The sequence below is a fragment of the Pelodiscus sinensis genome, chromosome 1 (assembly GCF_049634645.1).
Source record: "Pelodiscus sinensis isolate JC-2024 chromosome 1, ASM4963464v1, whole genome shotgun sequence".
NCBI classification, from domain to species: domain Eukaryota; kingdom Metazoa; phylum Chordata; order Testudines; family Trionychidae; genus Pelodiscus; species Pelodiscus sinensis.
Genome location: NC_134711.1, coordinates 65,430,157 through 65,457,494, shown reverse-complemented (window position 1 = coordinate 65,457,494; position 27,338 = coordinate 65,430,157). Strand labels below are relative to the sequence as shown.

General features: G+C 43.1%; 2 protein-coding genes and 1 long non-coding RNA gene across 8 annotated transcripts in view; 1 reads left to right on the top strand and 2 right to left on the bottom strand.

Moving 5' to 3' along the window:
• Positions 1 to 976, bottom strand: part of TMEM19 (transmembrane protein 19) — a 33,847-nt gene extending 32,871 nt beyond the window's left edge. Inside the window, exons 1-2 of the mRNA XM_006121553.3 lie at positions 747 to 976; positions 208 to 358 (exon numbers count right to left, since the gene is read on the bottom strand). Coding sequence (XP_006121615.2) covers positions 208 to 343 — 136 coding nt within the window. The 5' untranslated portion in view covers positions 344 to 358; positions 747 to 976. The remainder of the gene's footprint in view (positions 1 to 207; positions 359 to 746) is intronic.
• Positions 1 to 22,291, top strand: part of LOC142829862 (uncharacterized) — an 82,288-nt gene extending 59,997 nt beyond the window's left edge. Inside the window, exon 3 of the long non-coding RNA XR_012904738.1 lies at positions 22,152 to 22,291. This is a non-coding gene — a long non-coding RNA (uncharacterized LOC142829862). The remainder of the gene's footprint in view (positions 1 to 22,151) is intronic.
• THAP2 (THAP domain containing 2) lies at positions 2,184 to 27,327 on the bottom strand. Of its 6 annotated transcripts, none has more exons than XM_075931871.1 (7): positions 26,956 to 27,327; positions 24,162 to 24,357; positions 21,224 to 21,968; positions 18,879 to 19,260; positions 17,239 to 17,305; positions 16,871 to 16,898; positions 2,184 to 15,022 (listed from the first exon to the last, which is right to left on the bottom strand). In XM_075931871.1, the coding sequence occupies exons 1-3, from the start codon at positions 27,177 to 27,179 to the stop codon at positions 21,591 to 21,593; spliced, it is 798 nt and encodes a 265-aa protein (XP_075787986.1). In that variant the 5' UTR covers positions 27,180 to 27,327; the 3' UTR covers positions 2,184 to 15,022; positions 16,871 to 16,898; positions 17,239 to 17,305; positions 18,879 to 19,260; positions 21,224 to 21,590. The 6 variants fall into 6 exon arrangements, with proteins under 6 accessions (XP_075787986.1, XP_014428272.2, XP_075787970.1 ...); XM_014572786.3 differs by lacking the exon at positions 16,871 to 16,898 and having other exon boundaries at positions 2,184 to 11,343; positions 14,933 to 15,022; XM_075931855.1 differs by having other exon boundaries at positions 2,184 to 16,898.
• Positions 27,328 to 27,338: the final 11 nt, after the last annotated feature.

Genomic DNA, 27,338 nt, shown 5'->3' with positions numbered 1-27,338 from the left:
ACCATATGCCCGGGGCTCAGTCTGCCATTGGTTTTTCAATTTGCATCAGGATCCACAGTGTCCTCTTAATGACTAAAACATTCTTCAAAGGTCTGGAGTTAACAGGCAGCAGTGTTTCAAAAGTTACCATTTACTAACAGAAATAGACCCTCAAATTGAGCACAGGGCTTAGCTTTGCTCACACATGTAGGCTGGCCATGGACTTACCATAGTACGTACTTGCGGTCATGGACACAATCCAGAAAGATAACGAAATACAAATAAGCAAGCTCAAAATGACAATATTTGTCATCATTTTGATATATTCTTTGTAGCAGTCCTCCCGTGGCTGTGGCATGGGCATTCAGAGGACAATCACCTAAGAGCAAAAAGTACCAGAGGTACCATTAACAAAACATTTTTGTTTAAAAACGAAATCTGAGGCGGGGTTTGTGGACGCTGGCACCGGGGACCAAGCCTCAGATCACTGCCGAGCTGAAGACAGCCACACTCCCCCAGGGCTGGCAGCTCCCCGCCCGCCGACAGGGGAGCACCTGGAAACTGACCCGGCAAGAGGGAGTCTCTCCTCACACACACAAGGGGGCCGAGTCCTTGACACCGCCCGCAAAGAGAAGAGGGAAGAGCCCGAAAGGGCAGAGAAAGTTCCCCCCCCGCCATGAGGGATGGGAGGGTGTCAGGTCTGCGGGCCCATCCCACACACGTAGGAGGCTCAGAGTGTGTGTGTCGCCCCCCGGCAGCGGCCTTACTGCGGACAGCGACGACTGAGTCTCCAGGCCCGCGTCAGTGCCCCCCTCAGCCCGGCGGGCTCGCTGGCCTGCCCCGGCCGCTGGGCGAGAGTCATGCTCGGCGCGCCGGCCCCACCAGCGCGACCTCGGCTCCCCGCGCAGCGTCAGGGATCCAGCCGCGCATGCTCCGTCGCTGGCTGCTCCGCCTCATCTGCCTGCGCTCGGGGAAGGGCCTCGCTCCCCACCGAGCTCGTGACGGCGGCGCCGGCTTCTGACCCCTCCCAGAGTCCCACCAAGCCCATGTGCCCCCCCCCGCCACCTCGCTGACAGCAGAGATTAAACCTGCCTCAGAGCCTGAGCCCGGCGTGACAGCGCGGCCTGATCCGCCCACCGAGCCTGTGCTCCCCCCTCCTGACATTGAGGACTCACCCCCCCCCGGCACACACTGAGCCCATGTGCCCCACATGGCTGCAGAATTGACCCCCCCCCCAACTCCATACCTTCCTGCCCTGCTGGCAGTGGGGACAGATACCCCCCCACACACTGAGCCAAAGGCCTAGTACCCACTAGTGACAGCTGTGACTGCTCCCCATGAAACTGTGTCCTCTCAACCTGTGTGACAGCTGGACTAACCTCCCCCACAGAGCCCATGCCCTGACAAGAGGGACTGGCTCCCCCAGCCCACACACACACACCAAGCCTGGGCTCCCTATCCCTTTGATTGCAGGAACCTACACACACCATGGCCAAACCTTCCAACCTCTAGGTAACAGTGGGGACTACCCACCCAGCTGAAACTGTTCCCTCAAAACTCATCTGGGGCTTCTCCAAAGTGCACCCCACTAAACCAGTGGCTTCCTCCCATCAGTTACAGCGTGGTCCTTGAGACTAGAATTAAGACCTGGGGCTCTTTCACCCCACTTCAGCACCACATTTGTTATTTCCTCCCTCTCACTATCGACTAAGCGTAGAATCTGTGCCTGCATCAGTCCCTTCAGTGAGAGCTAAGGTTGTGCTCCCCTCTCTCGCACTGAATATACGCTCTCCCATCCTCTCAGTGACAACTGGGGCTGGGTTCTCACATCCCCTCTGAGAGTGATACCTGAAGCTGTGTCTCCCACCCCCACAATGAGGCTATGTCTACACTCAGGGCTTCTTGCACGAGTAATATTCAAATGAGGCTAACCGTGGAATATCGCTGAGCCTCGTTTGCATACCTAATAAGCCACCATTTTTTTCAGAAGAGGCTCTTGCGCAAGAAGGAGCGTCTACACTGCCCTCTTGTGCAATGCCATTACAACTATTACTTGAGAGGAAGAACGGCATTGTGCAAGTGGGTTTTTCTTGCGCAAGAAGGGGCAGTGTAGATGCTCCTTCTTGCGCAAGAGCCTCTTCTGAAAAAAATGGTGGCTTATTGGGTATGCAAATGAGGCTCAGTGATATTCCACGCTTAGCCTCATTTGCATATTACTCGTGCAAGAAGCCGCGAGTGTAGACATAGCCTGAGTATTTGCTTTCCCCAATACCTCAGTAAGAGCCAGGACTACATGCCCTCTTTGAGAAGAGTCTGTACAACTACCACCTCCTCAATGAGATCACCCTCTCCACCCTCAGAACTGGCTGCGTGCCCTGTCCTTTACAATGAATGCCCAACTCCTGCTCCACTTGCTAAGCACCATATCTGTGCCATCACTTGCTTCCCACCTAGTCAGTAACTCATGGGGCTGCTCAATTTGACTGTAGGGACTGTACAATTTGAGGCCAGGGATCTCTAGAATGCCTTACATGATTTATATTATGGAACAATAAAAATTAATAGGTAATCTTACTAATTAACAGAAAAACAGTGCTAGGATAACATTAACATAAGTTTTTGATAATGAAGTCATTGGGATAGTAGTGATGTTTCCAAATATTGTGAGATTTTAATCTTGTTGAAGTACAGCGAAATCCTTTAGTGCCAGAGGGAAAGACTTTAACTACCTTAAAATTAGCTTCAGAAGAGTGTAAACCAAGCTAGAAAGGCAACTTTTCTGAGTACATGCCAGAATTGTTTAGAGAATGCTAGACTATCAGTGAAGAAGCCAATATGAGTTATTAAAAGAGGTTCTTTGTGCCCATACAAATTACATGGGTGGAGCTCTGCCTATGAGGGCATCCCACTCCAAGTATCAGAAACTTTTTGCATCCAGAAATCACATTGTGAAATTCCACAAACTTCTGTATACAGGCAGTCCCTGACTTACGCGGATCCGACTTATGTCGGATCCGCAGTTACGAACGGGGCTTCCCTGGAGGACACGAACTGTGGGACCTCGCGGTCCTGCCGCCTATGTACTCTGGGGCTTTCTCCGCGTCTCCCTGGTCTGCAGACCAGGAAGACGCGGAGCAAAGCCGCGGGGGGGGGGGGGGGGGGGGGGCGGCTCGGGCAGCGAGGCCCGCGGAGGGGCTCGGGCAGCGAGGCAGCCCAGACACGTCTGGGCTGCTCCGCTGCCGGCTTCCCCGAGGCTTTGCAAAGGCGCGGGGGGGCTCGGGCAGCGACTTGGGGACGCCTGGGGTTCTTAAGTTGATTCTGTATGTAAGTCAGAACTGGCGGTCAGTTTCAGCAGCGGCTGAATCTGGACGCCAGTTCCGACTTACATACAGATTCAACTTAAGAACAAACCTACAGTCCCTATCTTGTACGTAACCCGAGGACTGCCTGTATTCTCCTTTTCCTTTGGGGCAGATAGCTATCAAATGTACAAGATTCGGGATCATTCTACACAATTCTGAAGTATCTTTCACAGAGTCTACATTGTTATATTCACAGCCCATATAATAAAAGGCCTATATCTCACAAATACTTATACAGCTGAGTTACTATAAACAAACATGCATCAACACTTGCTTACATAAACAGACCTATAAAATCACTGTCCAATTCAGCAGGATATGGTTTTGGGTTTAATAAAGGATTGAGAAATTAGATAAAAGTATATGTAAGAAAGGTCTTAGTTACTTCTCCCTGATAGCTAGAGCAGAGTATATTTTCATGAACATATAGACGCTGCACGTCTGCTTTTTGAATGTAGTAAGATCTGCTGCGGCTCTTAATGCATTTAAAAGGCAAAGCGTGAAGAGTGGAGAGCACCGGGCAGGGAGGGGAGACTCAGTCAGTTAGCCTGTGTGAGAGAGATGTATGGGAGTCTCTGTGTGTGTGTGACCTCTCTTCATGCTTGGCTCAGGCCCCACAACAGACACGCCTCTCCTGGTACCCAGCGCTGTGACTGGATTTGTGACAGGGCTCATACCAAAGGGTGGCCAGCAGACCCAGTAGAAGGTAAATAAAAAGAAATCAGCTACATAGTATTTCTTTTTAACAGGGGCTCGGTCAAGTTGATTTTAATTTGAACATTTGTACTTCCTGGGTCTGATTGATTGCCAATGAACCTGCTTGAATAAGAGTAGTTTTACCAGGTGTCCCATCTTCAGCATAGACAAATATAGTCACCCTAATTAGAAGGGATGGATATTGTTTACAAATCTTGGTTTTGGAATTAAAATGTGGAAGTTTTATGGAACAGATGATAATGTCCCTGAGGAGCAACCCCATTTAAATAGTTTAGCTTGAACAAGCAGCAAGGTATCAGCTACTGAGTCTTCAATGCTTATTACATCGTTTCATTCAGCATCTGATGCAGTTTGAAAACAACATTTACATACACAGCTAAAATTGGGGATCCTCTGGCAATAGTTGCAGGAACTCAGACGTTCTTTTGTTTTTGTGGAGATGCAGGAATAATTCAGTGGCTGCTTGTAGGCCTTTCCTGTGTTGTCTACACTAGAGGTCTAATCCTACAAATATTTACACACATGCTTAATGTAATTAAAGTCTATAGGACTATTATTGTACAAAAACTTAAGCAGCTGCATAAATATTCACAGCATACCATTTCTGGTAATTTTAGGGAAAAATTATCACTGATGTCACCATCAGATCCAGTGTTTCAGACAAGGCTCTGGTGACTTTCAAACTATTTACAACCCTATTTCATAGTTAAGAGCCAAGAACTATTGGAGTCTTCTCTGAACTAGAATTCTCACCAGCTAATATTGGTGTAGCCGAACTGATTCTTGTGTTGGTGTTCCCTTCCCTCCCCATTTTGTAAACATGGCCTTATTTACAAGCTATCTGAAATAACTACCAAATAGATAAAATAATTGTTTTGTTTTTAATCAGTTTAATCCTACAAACAAAGCAACTATTTTAGAACTGTACTGAAGTAATAATAGCTTCAGGGGGTCGCTGGGTTAGTCTGTACAGCAGTGCTCTCCAACCTTTTTACACCCAAGATCACTTTTTAAATGTCAGAACAAGCCAAGATCTACCACCCCAGCCTTCCCCCAAGACCTCATCCCTTCCTTGAAGCCCCACCCTCTCTATTCTCCTCCTGTCCATCACTAGCTATCCCCCACACTTATCCACTCTACACTGCCACTTTTTTTCCCGATTCTTCTGTAGGAAGAGATTTTTCCAACATTTGGCCTGTCTAGATTGGACCAAATGTCCCTTATTCCTCGTGGAACAAGGAATACAGGGGTTACCGAAAGAGCAGGTTTGCTCTTCCACTAAAAAAAGTGGAAGAACAAACGTGTCCCTGGATGCGGAAGAGTTTTTCTGGGATATCTCTGGAATCCTGGAAAAACTGCTGCATTCTAGCTGTACCCTCACTGGGTTGAAACAGGATGTGTGGGCTCTGGGGTGGGAATGAGGGATTTGGGTGTGGGAAGGGGTGAGAGGTGCAAGCTCTGGGAGGAAATCTGGATGCAGGAGGAGGTGGAGAAGTGGACACTGGCTTGGGGAGGGGGCTCCAGGCTGCGATCGACAGGTTGGTGACCACGGCTGAACAGGATAAATTTTAAAAACAACAAATGGCCTGGTAGCACTTTATAGACTAACAAAACATGTAAACGGTATCATGAGCTTTCATGGGCACAGCCAACTCTGGTCATCTGAAGAAGTGGGCTGTGCCTACGAAAGCTCATGAAACCATCTACATGTTTTGTTAGTCTATAAAGTGCTACCAGACTATTTGAAGTAACAATGCTATTACTTAACAAAATTTAAATTACGTAACTTTTAAAATAAGGCAAGATCAAGCTTATTCAGATCAGCAGCCTAATAAGCCACTGCCTAGTTAAGTGGGCGTCAACTCCCCTAATTTACTCATTCCAATATGCACTTATCTATATGCAATGTTATTTGCTTTTGTTTGTAAAATATGAAAGGTACTGGTAAAGTGTTGTAAACATAGGACATCAAAAAGTTAAGGAGAGTTACCATTGAAGCAAAAAGGTGCTTGTTGAGTTTATATAAAAGAACCATTTTATATAAAGACTGGGTCAGCTATCCAGAAACATTTCAAGCTGTACATTTACCTGTTTATAAAGAAGGTTGGAATCACTGATTCTGTGATCATGACTGCACATATATTCAACTTCTCTTTCTTTCAGGTTGTGGTACTTCAGTCCACAAACTGCAACACCTGGTTTGCTCTGCCCCAAGTATCTTGAGCTATGAGAAGGCAAAATATATGCCAGCTGGGCAGGGCTGGATTCAGGTTATGAGGTCCTAAGGCTAATGGGAGGGAAGGGCCTAAGTATGAATCACATATTGATAAAAGGGTCTTCATATGTATGTAAAATTAACACATTTATTCTACTTAGTTCTCCAAACAATTTTGTTTACCTAGCTTTAACTGTTGCAAAGTTATGAATTATGCCATCATAATTCAAAGATCTGTCAATTTTATTCTCAGTGCTCAAAAGGGACAAAGTACTGAGATGTTCTTGAGTCATAGTGGATCGGAGATGACAAAAGCTTATCTATTTGGATGTACCAACTTATCACTGAATCCAATGTGATGGAATGTTTCCCAAATGTTGAAACTGCATTATTTATCACTAATGGTTGCTAACTGTAGTGGAGAATGTTCCTTCTCTCTTCTAAGAAGGGTCAAAACTGTCCTTCGAGCCATCCTGCTGTTACCACTTTGGTGAGAAATTTCAACTCTACTGTTCTCCAGGAGCACAGGAAAAGCCCCAAGAAAATTCGAATTTCATTTCCTGTGTGGCCAGCGTAGCGAGCAGACATCAGAGCAAGCAACACACCTGACCATGAATGCCCAGTTGCAAATGAGCACCAGCATTGAGCATGCAGGAAAACCTGGACCTCACTGCTGTGTGGGGGAGGAATCTGTTTAGGAGGAACTACAAACAGCAAAAGGAACACTGATATCTACGCCAAGATCACAAAGAACATGAAGAAGAAAGGATAATGGCCAATAATGCCATGTGAAAATAAAGGAGCTGAGGTGGGCATATCAGAAGACAAAGGAAGCAAAAGGATGGTTTGGGTCTCTGCCACAAACATGCTGCTTCTATGAGCAGCTGCATGAGATCATGGGGGTGTGTGGAGGGAGGGGGTGTTACCCGACCAGTTTCCCACCGAGTCCATGGATTCTTCCCAAGATACTCCTCAGGTAGCCTCTGGTAGCAGCGTGGTGGACAGTGTGAATGAGGAAGAGGAGAATGGTCAGTAGGCAAGCAGGGACACTGATCTCACCAACAATCTCCTCCTCCTAGGACATCTTGTTTCTGGGCCCTGATGTCAGGGTGGGCACTTCTGGTGAGTTAACATTTTTTATCATGCTACAAGTGGGTTATGGCAATTGGATGTGATCTGTGATGGCCACTTAGCCTATATGGTTCGGGCTTCCCTGAACAGTTTGTTAATGTGCCTGGAGATGGAACGGGACTCCTCCCTGTACATCTCCACAGCACTCTGCTGCTAAATGGGTTCCATGCTTACTCTGCTATGGCATCTACACAGATAACTAAGGGGAAAAAGGGTGCAAAAAGACTGTTTGCTGTTGCTTTCAAGAGGGGTAGGTGGGAGATGAGCATATTATGGGACACTGATGACACAATCATAGATTATTAGAACTGGAAGGGACCTCGAGAGATCAAGTCCAGTCCCCTGCCCTCACAGCGGGACCAAGCACCATCAGATCATCCTTGATAGATGTCTATTTAATCTGCTTTTAAAATATCTCCAGTGATGGAGATTCCACAACCTCCCTAGGCAATTTATTCCAGTGCTTAACCACCCTGACAGGGAGTTTTTCCTAATTTCCAACCTAAATCTCCCTTGCTGCAATTTAAGCCCATTGCTTCCTATCCTATCATCAGAGGGCAAGGAGAACAATTTGTCTCCCTCCTCCCTGTAACACCCTTTCAGGTACTTGAAAACTGTTGTGTCCCCTCTCAGTCTTTTCTTTTCTAAACTAAACAAGCCCAATTCTTTCAGTCTTCCCTCATAGCTCATGTTCTCTAGACCAGTGTTTCTCAATCAGTGGTATAAGTACCCTCAGGGGTACTCAAGAGAAGTCTGGGGGGTATGTCAACACCTGAAATTTGGAGAAAACTGAATTTGTTTTAAGTTTTGCAGCACTTTATTATTTTTGTACAATTAAGTTGTTTAAACAAATGTGTTGCGATGGTAGAAAAAAATGTGTGTCTGAAAATTGTAGGTACTGGCGGTACTTTTATATATATATATATATATATTTTAAAGGGGATACTTACAATTTTTTTTAAAAAGAGGTACTTTATAAAATAAAGGTTGAGTAACACTGCTCTAGACATTTAATCATTTTTGTTGCTCTTCTCTGGACCTTCTCTAATTTTTCCACGTCTTTATTGAACTGTGGTGTCTGGAACGGGACATAATACTCCAATGGAGGACTAATCAGTGCAGAGTAGAGCGGAAAAATGATTTCTCGTGTCTTGCTCACAACGCTTCTTTTAATGCATCCCAGAATCATGTTTACTTTTTTTGCAACAGTGTCACACTGTTGACTCAGATTTAGCTTGTGGTCCACTATGACCACAGTTCCCTTTCTGCAGTACTCTTCCCTAGACAGTCACTTCCCATTCTATATGTGTGAAACTGATTGTTCCTTCCTAAGTGGAATACTTTGCCCTGATCCCTATTAAACTCCATCCTGTTTACCTCAGACCAGTTCTCCAGTTTGTCCAGATCATTTTGAATTATTAACCTATCCTCCAAAACACTTGCAACTATGGATGTTAAAATGCGAGTATTTAATCAATCAAATAGTCAATAAAAATTCAATCAACTATTTGATTAGTTGATAGGCAGCCTGTCTCAGTTTTGGCTTGTGCTAGATGCAGAACCAAACCCTGCTGCGGCTGTGCAATTTAAAAGGCAGTCGGAGGAGGGCAGCCTGCCCCCTGGCTCCTATTACGTTTTAAATTGCAGAGCCGCAATGGGTTTTTATCCTACACCCGGTGCGAGCTGAAACTAAGCCAAGCTGCTTGCCCAGCTGGCAGCAGCCCCTGTGCGCAGGAGTACAAGGGGGATTTGGGACCTCTCGCACACAGAGACTGCTGCTGGGAAGCAGCACCTGCCTACGGCTGAGTCACCACAGACAGGGGCTGCTTTGCAGCAGCAGTCCCTATCCCATGCTTCTGATAGAGGAAGCAGTGGTGGGGAGTGGGGAAACGGGCCGTACCACAGAGATGGTGCTAGGGGGAACCGGCTTTTAAGCCAGCTCCTGCTCCCTACCTGTTGCTGCCTCTGACATAGAAGCAGCAAGTGGAGGGAAAATGCGAGTAGTCAACCTAGTCGACTACTCCTTTACATCTCTACTCGCAAAAAGGAGTAGTCTACACAGTTCCTTTTTGTGCAAAAGCCTCTTGCACAAAAACAGCTGCTAATTAATTATGCTAATGAAGCGTGGCAATATTCCACTCTGCCCTTCGTTTGCACAAGCTTTTCCAAAAGAAGTCTACAGTGTAGACGTAGCCTAAGTGTATTCAGAACTACCTTCTGTAGTTTTGGCTCTAGTGTGTACGTGGAGCATAAACCATAATGTAAAGAGTCAACAAAGTCAACAGTAGCCGCCCGACTGGGAATGCACTACATCACATTGGCTATGTCTACACTATGCTGTTCTACTGGAAAAAGCTAAGCAAATTGCAAACTGCGTAGCTTTTTCGCTTCTTTTTTTCCAGAAGTGGCTTTTCCAACATTTGGCCTGTCTACACTGGGCTAAATGTCAGAAAAAAACCTGTTTTCGGAACATCCCTTCTTCCTTGTAAAATGAGGTTTACAGAAATGCCAAAAAAATGCGTCTGCTCTTTCAAAAAAAATTTCAGAAGAGCAGACACGTTCCCTGGATGTGGCACAGTTTTTCTGGGATACCAGAGGTATCCCAGAAAAAGCCTGTAGTGTAGACATAGGCATCATGTTGAATTCTTGCACGAAGTGGGGATATGTACCTTTTACTTTACAAAATTGCATTCTAGAAAATAGACCTTAGTAAATTTGATCTTATCTCTCAGTGTAGACAAAGCCGTAGAAGCCCCTTTATTAGGAGAGGAACATTGGCAGCAGGCACTTCAGTACATTAAGTCTTCGGGAGGCTTGTAGTAAAGGTAGCTGTCATGCAGAGTTCAAACTGTGCTGGATGTTTGCTTCCTACTTCTACCATATTGCAAGTCAGGAAGCTTTCCTCACAGAATATTCTGCATGTGTGAAGTTGCCCTGCACCTTGGGTAGTCATTCTAAGTATGTACTTCTGAAGCTAAGATGAAGTAAGTTTAAGACCATTTTTGATTATGAAAAATTCAGTAAACATTGTCACCAAATTCAGTGCAGATGTCCAGAATAAATCTGTGCCACGTGTAACTTTCCTACATAACTTTGGCTTGCTCTACATTAGAGTGGCTGCAATGCCACTGGAGGTGTGATTTCAATATAGACAGACCTATCGGAGATAACTTTAATCTGCAGACCCAACTCCCTCTGCTTGCCCTGCCATTGCCTCCTGTACCCTGAGGGAAAAGCTATTCAGTATCAGGAGATGCTGGTAGAGTTTCCAGACATCCAGGTTTAACAGCACAGCAGGTGCCTCTGGCTAACACAGACTCCCTATGTATCCTGGTTCCCCAGGGCTCCAGCAGGTAGGTGTCTGGATGGCCAGGAAGGCTCTGTGTGCTGCCTTGCGTGAATGGCAGCATGGTACCTCCCATTGTCCTGGAACCACAACCAGGCATTCACTATTACTGGTATCTGACCCAATTATATCTCAATATGCGGCAATCACATCTCCAACTGCACTTTGGACATACCCTCAGTATACAGGGGAAACCAACATCATACACACTGCACAACTGAGGCAGCACATTTGCACTGGATTTTATTTAAATTTCTTCAACATGAAAAATTCTATCAGAATAAGTAGAATTTAGTTTAGTTTCTTAAATGATGAAAAGTTTTTGTACTGCTAATAAATTTAAAAATTCACAAACAGGATTAGGGGGACTAGAAAGAGTCAGCTGCAGCACAACCTGGGGCAGTAATAATCCCAGACACCTTTTTCACTGTAACAGCTGGCAGAAAAGTCAAGGCATGCATAAAGAAGGCAGCAGACGTAACATGTACTTAGAAGTCCAAGACAAAGGATGATTCCTTACCACCACTTGAGACTTCTGAAAAATCAAAACAGGCTCTGAAGAACTTGTGAGGAGTCCAGGTAAAGAAAATATTCTGAAAGCAGCATAGGGTTAACTGCTGAGAAAAGGCAATGCAAAGAAGCTCACTGCTATCAACAACCTAAAAATCCCAATCAGACTGATCATTCAATTCTTTTCTGTTTTCCCGCTATGATAAATTAATTTTATTCACATTCTTTCAGTCACATGGAGTTTATCCGATGCTGCTGTGTGACTCATTGTGTTATGCAACAGAGCAAGACTGAAGAAACTAAGATAAGAAACTGGGAGGAGTCCAATGTTTAGCCTTGATACCAATGTGTTAATATAATTAGTGCTTTATGGTGATTGCTGAAAGGAATGTTAGGACTCTTGGTGTTCTGTGTGGCTAAGACCTATTCTGTTTAAGGGCTGCCTGACCTTGAGCTTACAAACCTTTCCTGCAAATAAATTTCAGGTTCACTGTTCAAGATCCTGGGTGAAGTGCTTTAAAATTCAGCCAGCCAATTTCCTACCTTCTAGCTCAGGGGTATGCAATCTATGGCTCTAGAGCCAAATATGGCTCATAACAGAGCCAAAATACACACAACTTTTTGGCTGTGTCTACATTGGTGTGATCTTGCACAAAAACTTGCTGCCTGTCTGCACTGGCCGCGAGCTCTTGCGCATGTACACTGACGTTCTAATGTATGAAATCAGTGCTTCTTGCGCAAGAACTATGATGCTCCCGCTCAGGAATAAGCCCTCTTGCACAACTGTTCTTGCGCAAGAGGCCAATGGAGACAGGCAACATGAATTTCTTGCACAAGAAAGCCCTATGGTTAAAATGGCCATCAGAGCTTTCTTGCACAAGAGAGCGTCTACACTGGCATGGATGCTCTTGTGCAAAAGCATATCTCTTGCGCAAAAGCACATGCCAGTGTAGATGCTCTCTTCCGCAAAAGAGTTCTTGCCCAAGATCATGCCAATGTAGACGTAGCCTTTAAGTAAAAATGAAAAATTAATTCAAAATTTTAAAAATGTGTAATTACCCATGTCAAGATGATTTTTTGGTCTATTTCATCTTTAACTGTATATTAAACACACTGCTTATTTTAACAATCATCTATCTTCTCCGTCCTTTTGCAAACACAGTGCTCTGTTTAAGATTATGATTTGTTCACATAAAGCATCCATTGAAGAACTGGATTTGACATTCATTTCAGGCCTCTCAGTCAGCAATTTGGAAATAGAAATAGCAGATTTCAAAAAGCTGGATAGTTGAGTGGAAAAATTAGTCAAGCTGAATTCTGATTTAGAATGTATTGCTATTGGAACACGATGATAATCTGATTTTGCAAACTTGTAAAGAACTTCCTGTCACACACAACACCATGCAGAATGTCAACTTGGCCTTACTTTTCAATGTTTGGCTCCACTTACATGTGTGAACAGGCTCTCTTTCATTTGAAACACAAAGGTAATTTGCGCTCAAGATTCGAACTAGGGAGACTAATGTAGGCATTCGAAGTTGCAAATGAAGCCCGGGATTTAAATATCCCAGGCTTTATTAGCATCTTCCCATCCAAGCACCATTTTTAAATCCCCTTAGTCCGCGGCTACACGTGGCAGTCAAACATTAACTTGAACTAAGTCCTTAGTGGAATGAGGTGTAACAGTTAACTCGAACTAAGGACTTAGTTCGAGTTAACGTTTGACTGCCGCGTGTAGCCGCGGGCAGTTAGTTAGGACTAAGGGGATTTAATAATGGCGCCCGGACGGGAAGATGCAAATAAAGCCCGGCATATTTAAATCCCGGGCTTCATTTGCAACTTCGAATGCCTACATTAGCCTCCCTAGTTTGAGCTGGGGGCTAGTATAGACATACCCTTAGTATTCATTCCTAGCAGATAAGATGAAAGATTCCTCCAGTGTATCAAACTCCAAATAGCAGCCTGCACTGTCCTGGTCCTCAGCCTGCACCTAAATGAACAACTTTAGTTGTCTCCAGGTTAACAGGGAACCCTAGAACACTGAAAGTGCTGTAAGAAGCACAGTCAATGGCTGTGCTTGAATATTTAGCTCAGGAAGGTGCATGCATTAAGAGTTCAAGTTCCTGCAGCAGGAGTGCTGACTCTTTGCTCCAGGGCTGACGCTCCAGAACCATAGGCTAGGTCTACGCTCACGGCTTCTTGCGCAAGTATGGCCATTCTTGCGCAATAATCTGCAGAGTGTCCACACTGCCCGCCCGCTCTTGCGCAAGGAAATTTACAGTACGGCGTGGTAAGAGAGGTCTTCTTGCACAAGAGCTACGCTCTTTTTTTAACAGGTGTAATCCCTCTTGCGCAGGAGCTCTTGCGCAAGCAGGCAGTGTGGACGCTCAAAAAGGATTTCTTGTGCAAGAAAGCCCTATGGCTAAAATGGCCACCAGAGCTTTCTTGTGCAAGAGAGCGTCCATACTGCCATGGGTGCTCTTGCGCAAAAGCACAGCTCACACATGGCAGTGTGGACATTTCCTTGCGCAAGATGTTCTTGCCCAAGAAACCGCGAGTGTAGACATAGCCCTAGTGTTTTCCAGCTGAGGTAAAAAGATACTGAATTCCCCAATGCAGGGCACACAAAGCTGGTACTCAGAGCTTAATGTCAGCAGCATAGAGGACAATGCGTGACTGAATACTGATATCTGGAATCGTGGCCTACAACTCCAGCACACAAAATTCAGAAGAAAAAATCTCAAGCCCGCTATATAAAGCGGCGTCAAGGAGTTGTTGGCCTTCTCTCAATCACTTGTGAAGACTGCCTCATTTGAAGATTTGAAGTCTAATATCTCCAGACATCAAGCACCTAAGTGATTTGATGAGTCAAGATGATATCAATTGCTTTCTCAACAACAATAGTTTATAAATGCCAAAAATATATTAATGAAATGCAGTTCCGCAGCCTTAACTACTTTCTTACCCTCCAGAACTGGTCCCTCCAGAGCAGCACTGCACATTAACATTTTAATGTGATGTTAAAAAACAATCTCTTACTCTGATGTTCCTGCTTATGCTTTATTGGTTCAATGCATAGGATTTAGTTCTGTCAATCTGGCACTTTTCACAAGTAAAGATTATAAATGTAATTCATGAGTTCAGCATGGTTTCAATTTTTATAATTTGTTTACTTTTGAATGTTTATCCCTTTTGGTCATAAACTAGGATTAAAAAGTATCAAGGGTCACCAGTTGCATAGATGTACAATTTTTCCTTCAATCGATACAATGAATTTCCCGCTGGAATTTTATGTAATTCAGTTTAACACATATACACATATCATGTTTGCTATATGAATATTTATAAAACAAGCAGTAACTACATTTTTCATAAGAAAATTTCATACATTCAAATAAAAATGTCACTTTTCAATAGTGTAACACAATAGCTATGAAAAATATAAGCACTATCACAATGATTATACAAGACTTAAGGTCACCTGTTACATAGAATTGTGTTTGTGAAATGATTAATTATGCAATAAGCTGGATTTCAAATACTCCTACTCTGTTCAAAACCTAATACAAAATAAATGTTTAGCAGGTCTACATGACACATTTGGAGGGGCGGGGGGGGGGGGGGGGGGAAGAGGGGGAAAAAAATAAGACAAATGAGTATTGCTTTTCTTACGACATAACATGTTCCAGAGCCCATCAATAAACTGATGTGAGACCAAAACCTTCTTTGGTAGACATGACTGGAAAAGGTGAAGGTAGAGATCTACAATAAAGGCAGAGGGCTAAATTAAACAAGAAACATGAACAAAAATGTATTGTATTGTGTCCAAAGGATACATTCTGCAATTACTACAACAAAATTAACACTCATAGTAATACAGTACTAAATAGGGATGTGAAAGTGTAACCATAAATGGTTAACTAATGAGCTTAGGCGCATCAGTTAATGTTCACAGTTACATGCAGGTTCCTGGTATGCATGGTTCTGGCACACACTGCCTGCTGCCCTGCACGGCTACCTGTTTCAGTGGTTACATGATTACTTAATTACACGCATTTTAACATCCCTAGTGCAATAAAATCAAGCGACTCTCGGTCACAACTGTAACAAGGTCTGGTGAATTATCTCAGTGGCTTCCCTTTGTGCGGGTTTGTGCAAACCTTTGCATTATACATAGATTCATATCTCAAAACGTAACTTTTCAGTTATCTCATTGTCATCTACAACTTTCACTAAAACATATGGACACAGTCACTCACAAACTTCATTGAAACACTTGACAAATCTACAGTATTTTTGTAATAAAACTGATATCCAGTTGCGTAAGTTTTGAATTTGTGTGAACATTTTGCACAGCCCTATCCTGAATCCTCCAAATTATGCTCCTATGGATAAAGCAATATCTAACAACAAACCACAGGCAGGGGGGAAGTGTCGGGGCTGGTGGAGGGGGCAAGAGCCAGGGTGGCCTCGGACCGTCCTAGGGTGGGGGGAGAGCCTTGGCCCAACCCCCTGGCAGCCAGGGGGAGAGAGCCAGGCCAGCTTCAGCTCAGCCCAACCCCTGGCAGAGAGCACAGGGCCAGCCTTGGCCCAACTCCCCTGATGGCTGCGGGGGAGAGAGCTGCAACAGGCCAGGGCTGCCATGTGTTGGCCTGGCCCTTCCTGGTGGCTAGATGAAAGCCAGGGCTGCCTACCCCCGGAAAGGGGGGGTTGGCAAGTGTAGTGAGCTGGAGGCACTGCCCCTTAGTTGTTTTTAAAATCTATGTTTGGATTTAGAACAACAACGACAACAAAAATACAGCAATCCGTTAACTTGGGGATTTTGGACTTTAAAGAGAGAACTAAAACCAGCCACAAATCTCCAGAAACTCCAACCTCAAAGACGCCAAATTATAAGGTACTTTTCCCACCAAAATTTCCCCTAGAAACATTAGTCATCAAGTCCCACCTTCTTCAAAAGCTTATGCAAACAAATTGACCTCCAGGGAATAATAAAAAAAAACAACAGTTAAACAGCTGGCCTGTCAAGACCACAGACTATCGTGCTGACCAGTATTAAGTTGTTTTTTTGAACTCCTTTATCTAAATTGACCTGTGACCTCTTGTCTTACAGATACATTTACATTCATTGAAGTGCGAACAGTTTGTGTGTGTGTGTGTGTGTGTTTATACAAATACCTAGCACAACAGAAACCTGGCTCACAACTGGGGCCCTTGGTATTGCCACAAGTTAAAATGTACCTAATGAGAATCTGTTATATATATTTTCATTTTCTTTACATTTTTTTCCTTTTCTGATATGTGGAAGATCTGTTACTATTAATTTATCCAACTTGACAAACAAGTCATATCTTTATCAGAACCTGACATCCAAACATTACCAACACTGGGATATTGTTATATTGTTTACACCACTGATAAAAAGAATCCCTATTAAGATCTGTAAAATACTAAATTTGCCATGATTTACATAATCAGCATTTGAAGTTCTGATTTAAATAAGATTTGTACCACTAGTTTTTTGAGGTAGATTAATAGTCTGAGTATTTTCTTTTGAAAATCAACGGTTTTCTGACTTGGTGTTCAAAGAAAAGAATGAGAAGTACTCACCAATTAGATTAAAAATAAAACTTTGCTTCTGAGCAGTACAAGCAGTTATGTGCCAGAAAAAGAAAAAAGTGTAATCACAATTAGCATAGGGTATTTTGAAGAGAATAGCTAAGTTCCCTTTTCTTCTTATGGCAATTGCCATCTTCTAATTACTGAAAAAGTAAAGGAGGGAATAAAACACATACCCCCACCCCCCACTAACATGTTCATTCCTCATTAAAGGGAACATATATATATTTATTTCTATATTGAACAAGCTTAAAATGTGAAAAAAGCTGAATACTGGTATATTGTACATAGTATGTAGTATACTAGTTAGCCATTTCTGAAATATTACTTGTTAAAACCTTTACTTAAAAAGCACTTACCTTAACAGAGGTACTGAAAATACCTGTAGTATATACTTGTATGAAACATCTCTCAGATAGGCAATACCTAAACACAAAAGAAAAAAAGTACAAGATTTCATTATTAAGTATATTTTACAAGAAAAATATTTCATTTGAAGCTTAATTACTTATGTGCATGTACTCATCTAAAGATAACTAATGAACGATAAAAAAATCACTTTAGGAGAAAATGGTGAATTATCACAATATAGCAAACTACTGGCACGTCTAGATTACATGGCTCCGTCAACGGAGCCATGTAGATTAGGGTTGTAGGGAAAAGGAAATGAAGCAGCGATTTAAATAATCGCCGCTTAATTAAAATTAAAATGGCTGCCGCGCTGTGCCGATCAGCTGTTTGGTGGCACAGCGCTGTAGTCTGGACGCTCCGCAGTAGACATCAAAGGCATTTGTCGACCTTCCCGTTATGCCTCATGGGATGAGGTTTACTAGGGAGGTCGACAAATGCCTTTGATGTCGACCGCAGAGCGTCCAGACTAAAGCGCTGTGCCGCCAAAGAGCTGATCGGCACAGCGTGGCAGCCATTTTAATTTAAATGATTATTTAAATTAAATGATTAAAATTAATTTAAATCATTTTAATTTAAATGATTATTTAAATCACCGCTTCATTTCCATTTGCCGAGTAAACAAATCTACATGGCTCCGTCGACAGAGCCATGTAGTCTAGACATGCCCTATGTGTCTAGTTTTCATGACAAAGCTCAAAGGAAATGGCAACTCAAGCACCTTGCAACCCAAGCACCACTGGATCGACCTCTGGGCAAGATGCTTTGGGCAGTCTGATTGTATTCACTGGCAGTCTTGTTACACCACCAAAAGATTTTAATATCTATGTGCTCACCGGCCACATAGTAGCATTCCTGAACAAGTGGGCTGTGCCCACGAAAGCTCATGATACCATCCACGTTTTGTTAGTCTTTAAGTACTACCAGGCTATTTGTTGTTTAAGTTTATTCTGTACACACTAACAAATTTCAAAGTCTGAGGGGATAGCCAAGTTACTCTTAATTTCTAATACCTCTATATCAAGCAAGTCACTAAAACCAGACTAGCGCTGATGGAGATGACTGGGGTTTGGCCCTGAATATCTTCATTTTGGGTCTTGTCCTGCCATTTTATAGAGCAGCTGAGGAAGACTGAAAACTGAACATGTCAATCGCCTATTCTTAAGACTTTCTCCACACCCACATTTCATTTCTGTACAAGAAAGTTGCTCAAACTATAGCTTGATAGATCCATAGCTTTGTGACAAGCATGTCACAACCTCCCCACAGAGGCTGCTGAAGGGCCCAAAACATGGCAGTAGGTGCAGTTATACAGGAATCGGCCTCTTTAGAGCCACCCCCAGCACAGTCTAGGATACTATCCAAATATTTGACAATTGCCACCTGCTTGATGTCCCACCTGGGATGTTTACTACTGAACTAATTATAGTATGGAGCTGGAGGATATGGTCAGGGATTTAGTTTTAACCAGATTGATAAGTGCTACCTCTTGCCCAACAAGATCAGCCATCAATTGCAGTGTTTCACCAAAATGATCTAACAAGACAATATAACTGATGTATTTAAGTTCTCAAAGCAGAATGATGTTCACCTCAATGCCACGGACAGCTGTCTCCTCATATTGATCTATCAATACTGATAATCAACTCATTTCATGTTAGTACCAAACAACATTTCTATCAGGCCATAATTTCTTCAATTTCCATGCAGCATTTGTAGCTAAAGCCCATCTCTTTTTAACTTCATCCTTGATGGAACCACTGGCACAGTTCAAGCTTGCTAGGTATACATAAGATTTTACTTGTTCTATGACATTACTGCCATTATGTTTCAATACTGTCTATTGCCTCTTTGCCAAGATGTATCCATTCGTGTTCTTGGAATTTATTGTAAATCCAAAATGACTATTTTATTTTCTGAAGTAGTGAAGAGTATTACTGTTAATTCAAATGTGACTGCCAGCTGCACACCACCTGCAAAAGACAGAGCGCATAACCCTAAATAACACAATGTCATGTCTTCCAATTTGTCTAACATTTTTAACGTCTAATTTAAGAACATGATGATAAGTGCCAGGGTTTCCATACCCCTTTGTTTTACACCAAACTTCAACTTGCTCAGCTTTCCACCAATTCTCATGCCACACTACACAAATCCTTGCACATAAAACTATCAGATAAGATAACTGCAATTATAAAACGCAGTATGATTTTAATACAGGTTGGGCCTCCCTGGTCTGGCACTTTTGGTACCTAACTGGCCCTGAATGAGGAAATTTGCTGGATCAGTGGAAGTCCCCCAGCCCTAAGCTGGCTCTGTTTCCAGCCCTGGCTGGTCACCTTACCACTAAGTCAGGCTCGGCCAGGCTGTCATGGCCCTAGCACCTGAGTTGGGCTGCTGCTAGGCCTGTCAGGCTCACAGTTGCTAACCCTCCTGCTGCCCAACTCCCAATCACTGGGGCTTTTTGGGTTCGGGAACATCCGTGGTCCTGACAAACCATAGATGTTGCAGGAGCAGAGAGTCCCAATTTAGGGAAGTGCAACCTGTACTTTACATAAAGATTTCCTCCAAAGCAACAGAAATGCCTTTGTGAAATTGATGAAAATAGCAAGTATCTTTAAATCCCCTTTTCATCTCTCCACCTTCCCATGCCCAAAGCAACTATTGGAGGATAAATATCTGATCAATGCAACTTCAGCTTGGCTTGAAGTCTCACTTCCTTGCCTACTACTTCTAAAACCAGTTTTAATCTGTGGATAATTACTTTCATTTCCCCTGATACTGACAATAGCCTCTACAATTATTCAGATCGGCAGAATCATTGTTCTTCAGGATTGGTACATACTATTGTGTTTACCCAGTATCTCCTCCTGCTCCCATACCTTGTTGTATATTTTCCTAATACTTTGATAGCACTTGTCCTATTTTAGTGACCCAGCTTTTATATTGTCTATGCTGAAGCTTTCTTTTCAACTTTTTCACTGCTCTTTCTGATTCTTCTGCTCACGACACAGAGCTGACATCCATTCTCAAGAGACCCTATTCATTTAGCATGTCTAAAATGCTTGCTTCAGCACTTTGTCAAAATGCAACTTGAATAATTTCAACACCACTTTGGCATTTGGAGTCAGTTAACCGGTAACCTCTTACATTTTGTGTGATTAGCCTAACTGTTTCTCCATACAACTCATCCTTTTGATATATTTTCATATTTTGTTTTATTAATGCCTCCTTTTCCCAGAACTTTTGCTTGTCCAACCTTTGTGATGTCTTCTATCCAACTGTCAATCCATAACAACAGTTCATAGGTATGCTGTTTACAGTAGCGAGTAGTAAACTATACTATGACATTCCACTCAGATAACAGGTTCTAACTGTCCATCGAAGTAACAGTGTGTCCAAACTGAGAGAAGAACTTAAATGCCTAGTGATTTTGAAAAGTTCTGAATTTGGATCAACTACAAATATACATATTTTAAAGCTAAAAAAATTCCAAACAAGGACCCACATCATCCCCTCACAGAAAATTTCTGGGCTCTGTAACAACCCCTCATGGAAATTGCTCTCTATACTGTCCTGTTGCCAAAATGGTGGTCCACAGGATACCTATGTTAAATATGAAAAGGTTCTGTAACACCACAATACCTGTGGTCTCCAGCACTGCCTTATGTCTGGGCAGCTGCAATGGGACAAGACAAAACTGCTCCTCTCTGGCCTTACCAAGCCACTTTTTCCCCAGCATGTCAGCCTCTACACATGACTTACTATGGACCCTGGACACCCACACAGGCTTCTGTGGGGTCTCAAATGATGGTACTGGAGGTACTTAACTGTGAATCTTGGGACAATGAGGGATTGTGGGCCAGTATTCATTCATAGAAAATTCTATGTTTGATTGTTAGTAATACAAAGTAACGGTATTATTCTTAAACTTACCGGGATAGAGTATATGTTCCATCAAAAAATGGTCCATTTCAGTTACTCAGATGTTCTACAAAAATAGACCAACCAAACCATATAATTTTCAATTATTTAAAAATGAAAAACCTGTTAATTCACAGAACTAGTTTTTGCATAAGGCACTCTTATTAACTGATTGAAAACTTAAAGATTTGGGGTGAAGTTTTCATTAGTAACATATAAGTATTTGCAATTGAGTAATTAAGCAGCCATAAGAACCAGCGTTGTCACTCTGCACCACAAGAATGTTTTAGAAAAACATATTAATTAGGACGGATTTTTTGGGCATTATATTCAGTATAAATTTAATTTCTGAAGTCTAGTTTTAAAATTGGCAGATCTGTTATAGATGGTCTTGCCGTTCCCGTAAAATATTTTTGAAATCTTCAAAGGGAAGGTTTCTTAAGGCATTTGGTAAAATGTGGTTCAGTGTAATCCCTGGCAAAATATTATTTGTTTCTAAGCTTTTCATCAGGCAAATCATTTCTATCCATCTTTGTGTGGCTCTACGTTCTTTTTTAATGCAGTTCTTCATTCTTCTCCTCAAGCTTGCTATCTCCTTCTCTAACTGACATATCCTTTTCTTGGCTTCTATGGGGCTTCTGAAAGCATAACTATGTTCAAGTAGTACTTGTCTACAGCTAATATTTGTTTTGAAGTTCGATGCCCCTTCTGGGGAGTAAACATCTTTCTTCTTCAAAAGATTTTTTGACATAGGTTTCTATAAATAAAATAAGAAAGAAAATAAAAATTAAATTTATCATATTATTCAAGTTTATAAAATGCCAAACTTTAGATTAATATAACATGTAATTACTACATTTCTACTAATTCAAATGTAAGGAATCTGTAAATTGTGTGTAATATGTATTATTACGGTATCCCTACTTTCTTGTCATTTCAGATAAAAACGACATCAGTGTTAGAAGGTATTCCTCACCTTACCCTCTCAAATTTAGTGAAGCACAGTGTTAGAGAAAGATAGATCCTGATTATTTACAAAGTCTCCAAAACATGCAAGATGAAACAGGAAGAATAGTTCCTCTGGAAATGGGAAGAATGGAAAAATTCAGAAAACAATATAAAAGCTGCACTAAATCATGAGAAAATTGCATTTTTTGTGTGTTAATAAACAAATCATTACAATTACACCTTTATATAAATCTAGGCTGTGAAAAAAGAGTAAGCAAGAGTAACCAGTAATCTATAAATAAGTCATTCAATAAAATTTTGATATCTGAAAAACAAACTATGCCTCATTTGGCTAGATTTTAAGTTTCATCTGCACTGATACTAGGGATGTAAGAGTGTAACCAGGCAACCGGTTAACCAAGTAGTTGATATTTATTGATTACCGGCACCAGTTACACTTTTCATAGGGCTGCTGAGAGCCGCATGTGTAACTGATGGAAATTTTATCGGTTACACAGTTAATAATTTTTAAAATGTATAACATCCCTAACTGATACCAAGCAGCTATGACTAGGATTTATAAATAAACAAAATTAAAAAATAAGCCATATTACCTTCAAAGGGGAAGCAACCACATGGAGCTTTGGGTCAGCGGGGGATTCCCCACTGGCCCTGGGCTTCACACAGTGTGCCAGCTTTGAAACGTACATTTCAAAGTCGGCCGCCACTGCACCCCTGCCCCATCCTATGGAGCTGGAGGCAAATGGCTTTTAAGCTGGCTCCCTCCAGCACGCCCTCCTCACTCCCCACCTTGCTGCCTCTTTGTGATAGAGGCAGCAAGTGTGGGAGAAGCAACTAGTCGACTAGTGCGCTGATTATCTGATAAGCTTTTGTTCATCAGCTACTCGACTAGTCGCTTACATCCCTAGAATATACTCCACTATGTGACTGTTCCCACCCCCAGCCTGTCCCCTCCCCATGGCATGTAATCTGGGGCAGGGTAGTTGGAGAGCTCTGTCCTCTCCCAGAAACTCTCCTGCCATGCTGCCTGCTTGGGACCCTGCCCAGTGCTACATAGCAGCTGCTTGGCATAGTGCAGTCACTGCATTTTATTGAACCGCACTGGGTAGTGTCCCTGGCAGGCAGCATGGCTGGAACTGAAAAAAGAAAGGCTCTGGCCCCACTTCTTCCCTTCTAGCTTTGCCTCTGGCCCCTTGCTCTTCGTTGGTGTTTTATAGAAGAACATGTGACCATTCATGCCTCTCCCACAAATCACCCCTGCCCACTTTTGATGAAATCAAAGACATTTATCTCATCTGTAAAATGGGGGGTAATGTTGCTGAACTTCTTTATAAAGTTCATTTAGCTCTAAAGACTGAGAAATGTTAGAGGCATTCGTGGGATGAGTTTGCAGAAACAATGCATTTATAGTTGTGTGCGTACATAAATGGACATGATCACCGTTTAAAAAGTTATTAAAAAGTAATATCAACTACCATTCATATTCCTGTTTCCCTACCAAGACTGGTGATTTTGTAATTACGTTTTTTCCATTCAAACATATCTTTTCTTTCTCCTATTGCTGTGCAAAGGAACAAAACAAACAAACAAAAATCAGGACAAAAAAAAATCTGTACAAAATCTGGACAGAGAAAACTGAAATTGACTATACACTGAAGTGTTATCAAATACCTCAGGAATTTGTTTTCCTTTATTAAGGTAATTTTTTTCCCTCTTAACCAGAGTGCTACTGCTGAAAGGTATTAGTTTTAACAAGTGGTAAAATTTTAGATAAATGACATAAGGTGATAGTGTTCTTTAAAGGAAAGGGTGGATGGGTATGGATGACATACAATAACATTATAACTGTAAAATAAAAGAAACTGTTTATTTATTTTCTTAAAAATTATGTAGAATTTTGTATGAGCCTGTCACTTGTGCATGTCTTTATTTCTTTTAATTAAAAAGAAAATAAGGGAATGACGTACGTCCAAAAACTTACCCTGAGTTTTAGATGTGCAGGGAAATCAAAAATTGTAGGAACAGCATCCATTCTAAGTCGTCGAGTTTGTCCAGTTAGGTCAAAACAGGAGGATTCAAAATGCTTTGAGCAAAGAAAAGTATGTTTACCAGGCACAAAATTATTGCGTTTTACAAGGCGTATCCACTCATTTCTTCTCTTGGGATCCAAGGGAAATCTTAGAGAAAAGACAACAGAAATAATTAGATAAGATAGCGCTACAGGTTGCGCCTCTAAAATACAGGATCATCTGTGGTCCAGTATGACAAAAAATGTTCCAGGATCAGAGAGTCCCAGTGTGCTGCAGATGGGTGAGGGCCCAGGAGCTGACACATGGCTCAGCTGGACTGCGAGGGGGGGCAGTGGGAGCCAGTTCATGGCATATCTGGGCTGCGGGGGAGGGAGGTCAGAATCCAGGAAGCCTGGGTGAGGGGCCAGCAGCAGGGGTCCTGAAATGACTTCCCTTGATATGGAAAAACCCCTCATCTGGGACCAGTTAGGCGTCCAAGGGTGCAAGACCAGGGAGGTCCAAATTGTAGTATTATTTATAGAAGAACAACGAGAAGTCCTGTGGCACCTTATAGACTAACAGAATTATTGGAGCATAAGCTTTTGTGGGCAAAGTCCCACTTTGTCAGATGCCACAAAAGCTTATGCTCCAATAAAATCTGTTAGTGTATAAGGTGCCACAGGTCTTCTGATTGTTTATGCAGATTCAGACTAAGACGGTTACCCCTCTGATATTTATACAAGAATTATTTTATTTTGAAGAAATTCTATGGCCTATTTTATACAAGAGGTCAGAAAGCAAGATAATGAGGGCACAGCCTAGTTAGTACAGTCCAAATAAAACCTAGTGGTTTGTGCAATGACACCTGGACCAGGAACCTGAGCCAGGAGTCAAGAAAGGGGTTGGAACAAGTCAAGAGTAGGGCTAAGGTAGGACAAGGACAGTGCTGAAAGCAGCCTGAAGAGTCTGTCATCACTATCAATTAGGTACTGGTGTTCCAAGCCATAAACTCATGTAGGGCTAACCAAGCTGCTGTGAGGCTGGTATATGTCCTGAGAACCAATAAGACCAGCTCCTGATTTCTGGACTGGCTGAGCTGAACACAAGAATGACTCATCACTGCATGAAACAAAAGACAGGACTATGCAGCTCTTTAAAGACTAACAAGACACACTTAGGTCTGGCCCACGAAAGCTCATCACCTAATAATCCATCCCGTAGTGCTGCATAGTGTTGTCTTTTGTTTCAGCAAGACCAGACTAACACAGCTACATTTCTATTACTATTCATCACTGCATATAACTTAATGATGATCTAGTTTAGGAATGGCTCATCACCTCACACAATTACTCCCTTCTGGCCTTGGACTCGATCAAGGATTCCCCCCCCCAGCTATAATGATAGATAGATAATACAGGGGGAAAAGCTTTGGGGAAAAAACATAAAACAAATCTACTTTGGGGATTTAGAATACTATTGTAATAGTAAAATACAGTGCAGTGAATGAAGCACAAGCTTAACTATCAAACTCCTTACAATTCAGCTTTACAAGGAATTAAAAATCACAGTATTTCCTCCAAGTTTTAGTTTATCATGGCAGGTCTGTGCATAGCATCCAAGCTCCAAAAGCACAGTCAACTTAACTAAGATTTAAATATACCTGGTAAACTTTTTTTAAATTGGTGGTTATGCCCCTTTTTTGCTTCTTTTATGTACAAATAAAATCTAAAAAGATTTAATGTTAAATGTTTAAATGTGTGCTTTAGTATACAAATCCCAGAATACAGGCAGTCCCCGGGTTACGTACAAGATAGGGACTGTAGGTTTGTTCTTAAGTTGAATTTGTATGTAAGTCGGAACTGGTACATATTGTAGGGGAAACTCTAGCCAAACATTTCTCCAGAGCTCAGTTTTATTCTCCCACACCTCACTTCCCTCAGTCCTTTATTCTCAAGCTGAGGTGTCTGCTGAGAAAAGCCGCTCCGCGTCTCCCTGGTCTGCTGGGGGGGGCACTAGCTTCGCGTCTCCCTGATCTGCTGGGGGGAAGCAGCTAGTGCGGGGTTGCCTCACCCCGTTTGTAAGTAGGGATCCGATGTAAGTCGGATCCATGTAACCCGGGGACTGCCTGTAATGTGTGACCATGCCTCGTGTGGCTGAAGAGCTGCTTGAGAGTCTCAGCTGCTCACTGAGAGGTCAGCCCTTGACTGAGAGGCGGATGGCTTCTCTAACAAAGCCATTCTCTCCCCTAGCTGTGAATCGGGCATTAGCACGTAGCAGAGGATGTCAAAAGAAAGAGGGCAGCTTTAGACAAGCCTGACTCACAATTCCCTCTCCTCTCAGAAGGGAAGGCTCCACTTCCATTCTTACGATAGCCCTGAGCTGCATGTCAAAGTACAAGAAAGCAGCAGGAAGGAAACAACCCGGCAAAGCTGAAGGGCTCCTGGGTCAGGCGCTGTACAGCTATAACACTAGACACGGCAATTCGCTTCCCCATGACCGCGCTCTCCAAAGCGCAGAGCGGACTCGAGCCACAGCCGGGCGGGGGGAGAAGAGGCGGAGAATGAAATCGTGTCTACACGGGCGCCTGTGTGCGGAGTTCATGGAGCGACGCGCACAGACTCGGGCCGCGTAGCCAGGTCTCCCCGCCCGCGGCAGCCGCTCTCAGGGCTGCTGTCTAAGAAAACCGGAGGCTCCCGCAGTCACGGGAGCAGAGAACCGCCCGGAGAGCCAGGCCTCAAACCCCCGCTCCCCCCGCGCGGGCGGTACCGGTGGAAGCTGACGTTGACGCTCTTGTTGTAGACAGCCGCGCACCCCGCCGCCGCGCAGCTGGTCGGCATCTCCCTTCGCAAGCGGCTCGCGGGGGCGGGGGTAGGCTCGCTTTGCCCCTTTAATAAGATGGCGGCCACGTCCCAGCTGGTCCATGCAGCTCCTTCACCAACATGGCGGGAAACGCCGCCACCCTTGGAGACCGTTATCCATACCCGCCCCATAGAGGACACTTGGGCTCTTGTCGCTGCGGCCCCGGCTCTTTCCTGTACATTTTGTAACGGCCGTAGGCTGTTAGTCAGAACTACAACTCCCACGATGCAGCGCGCCACCCCTCTTTATTACACAATCTACCACGGCTCACTTCCCCCCCTTTCTCGAGG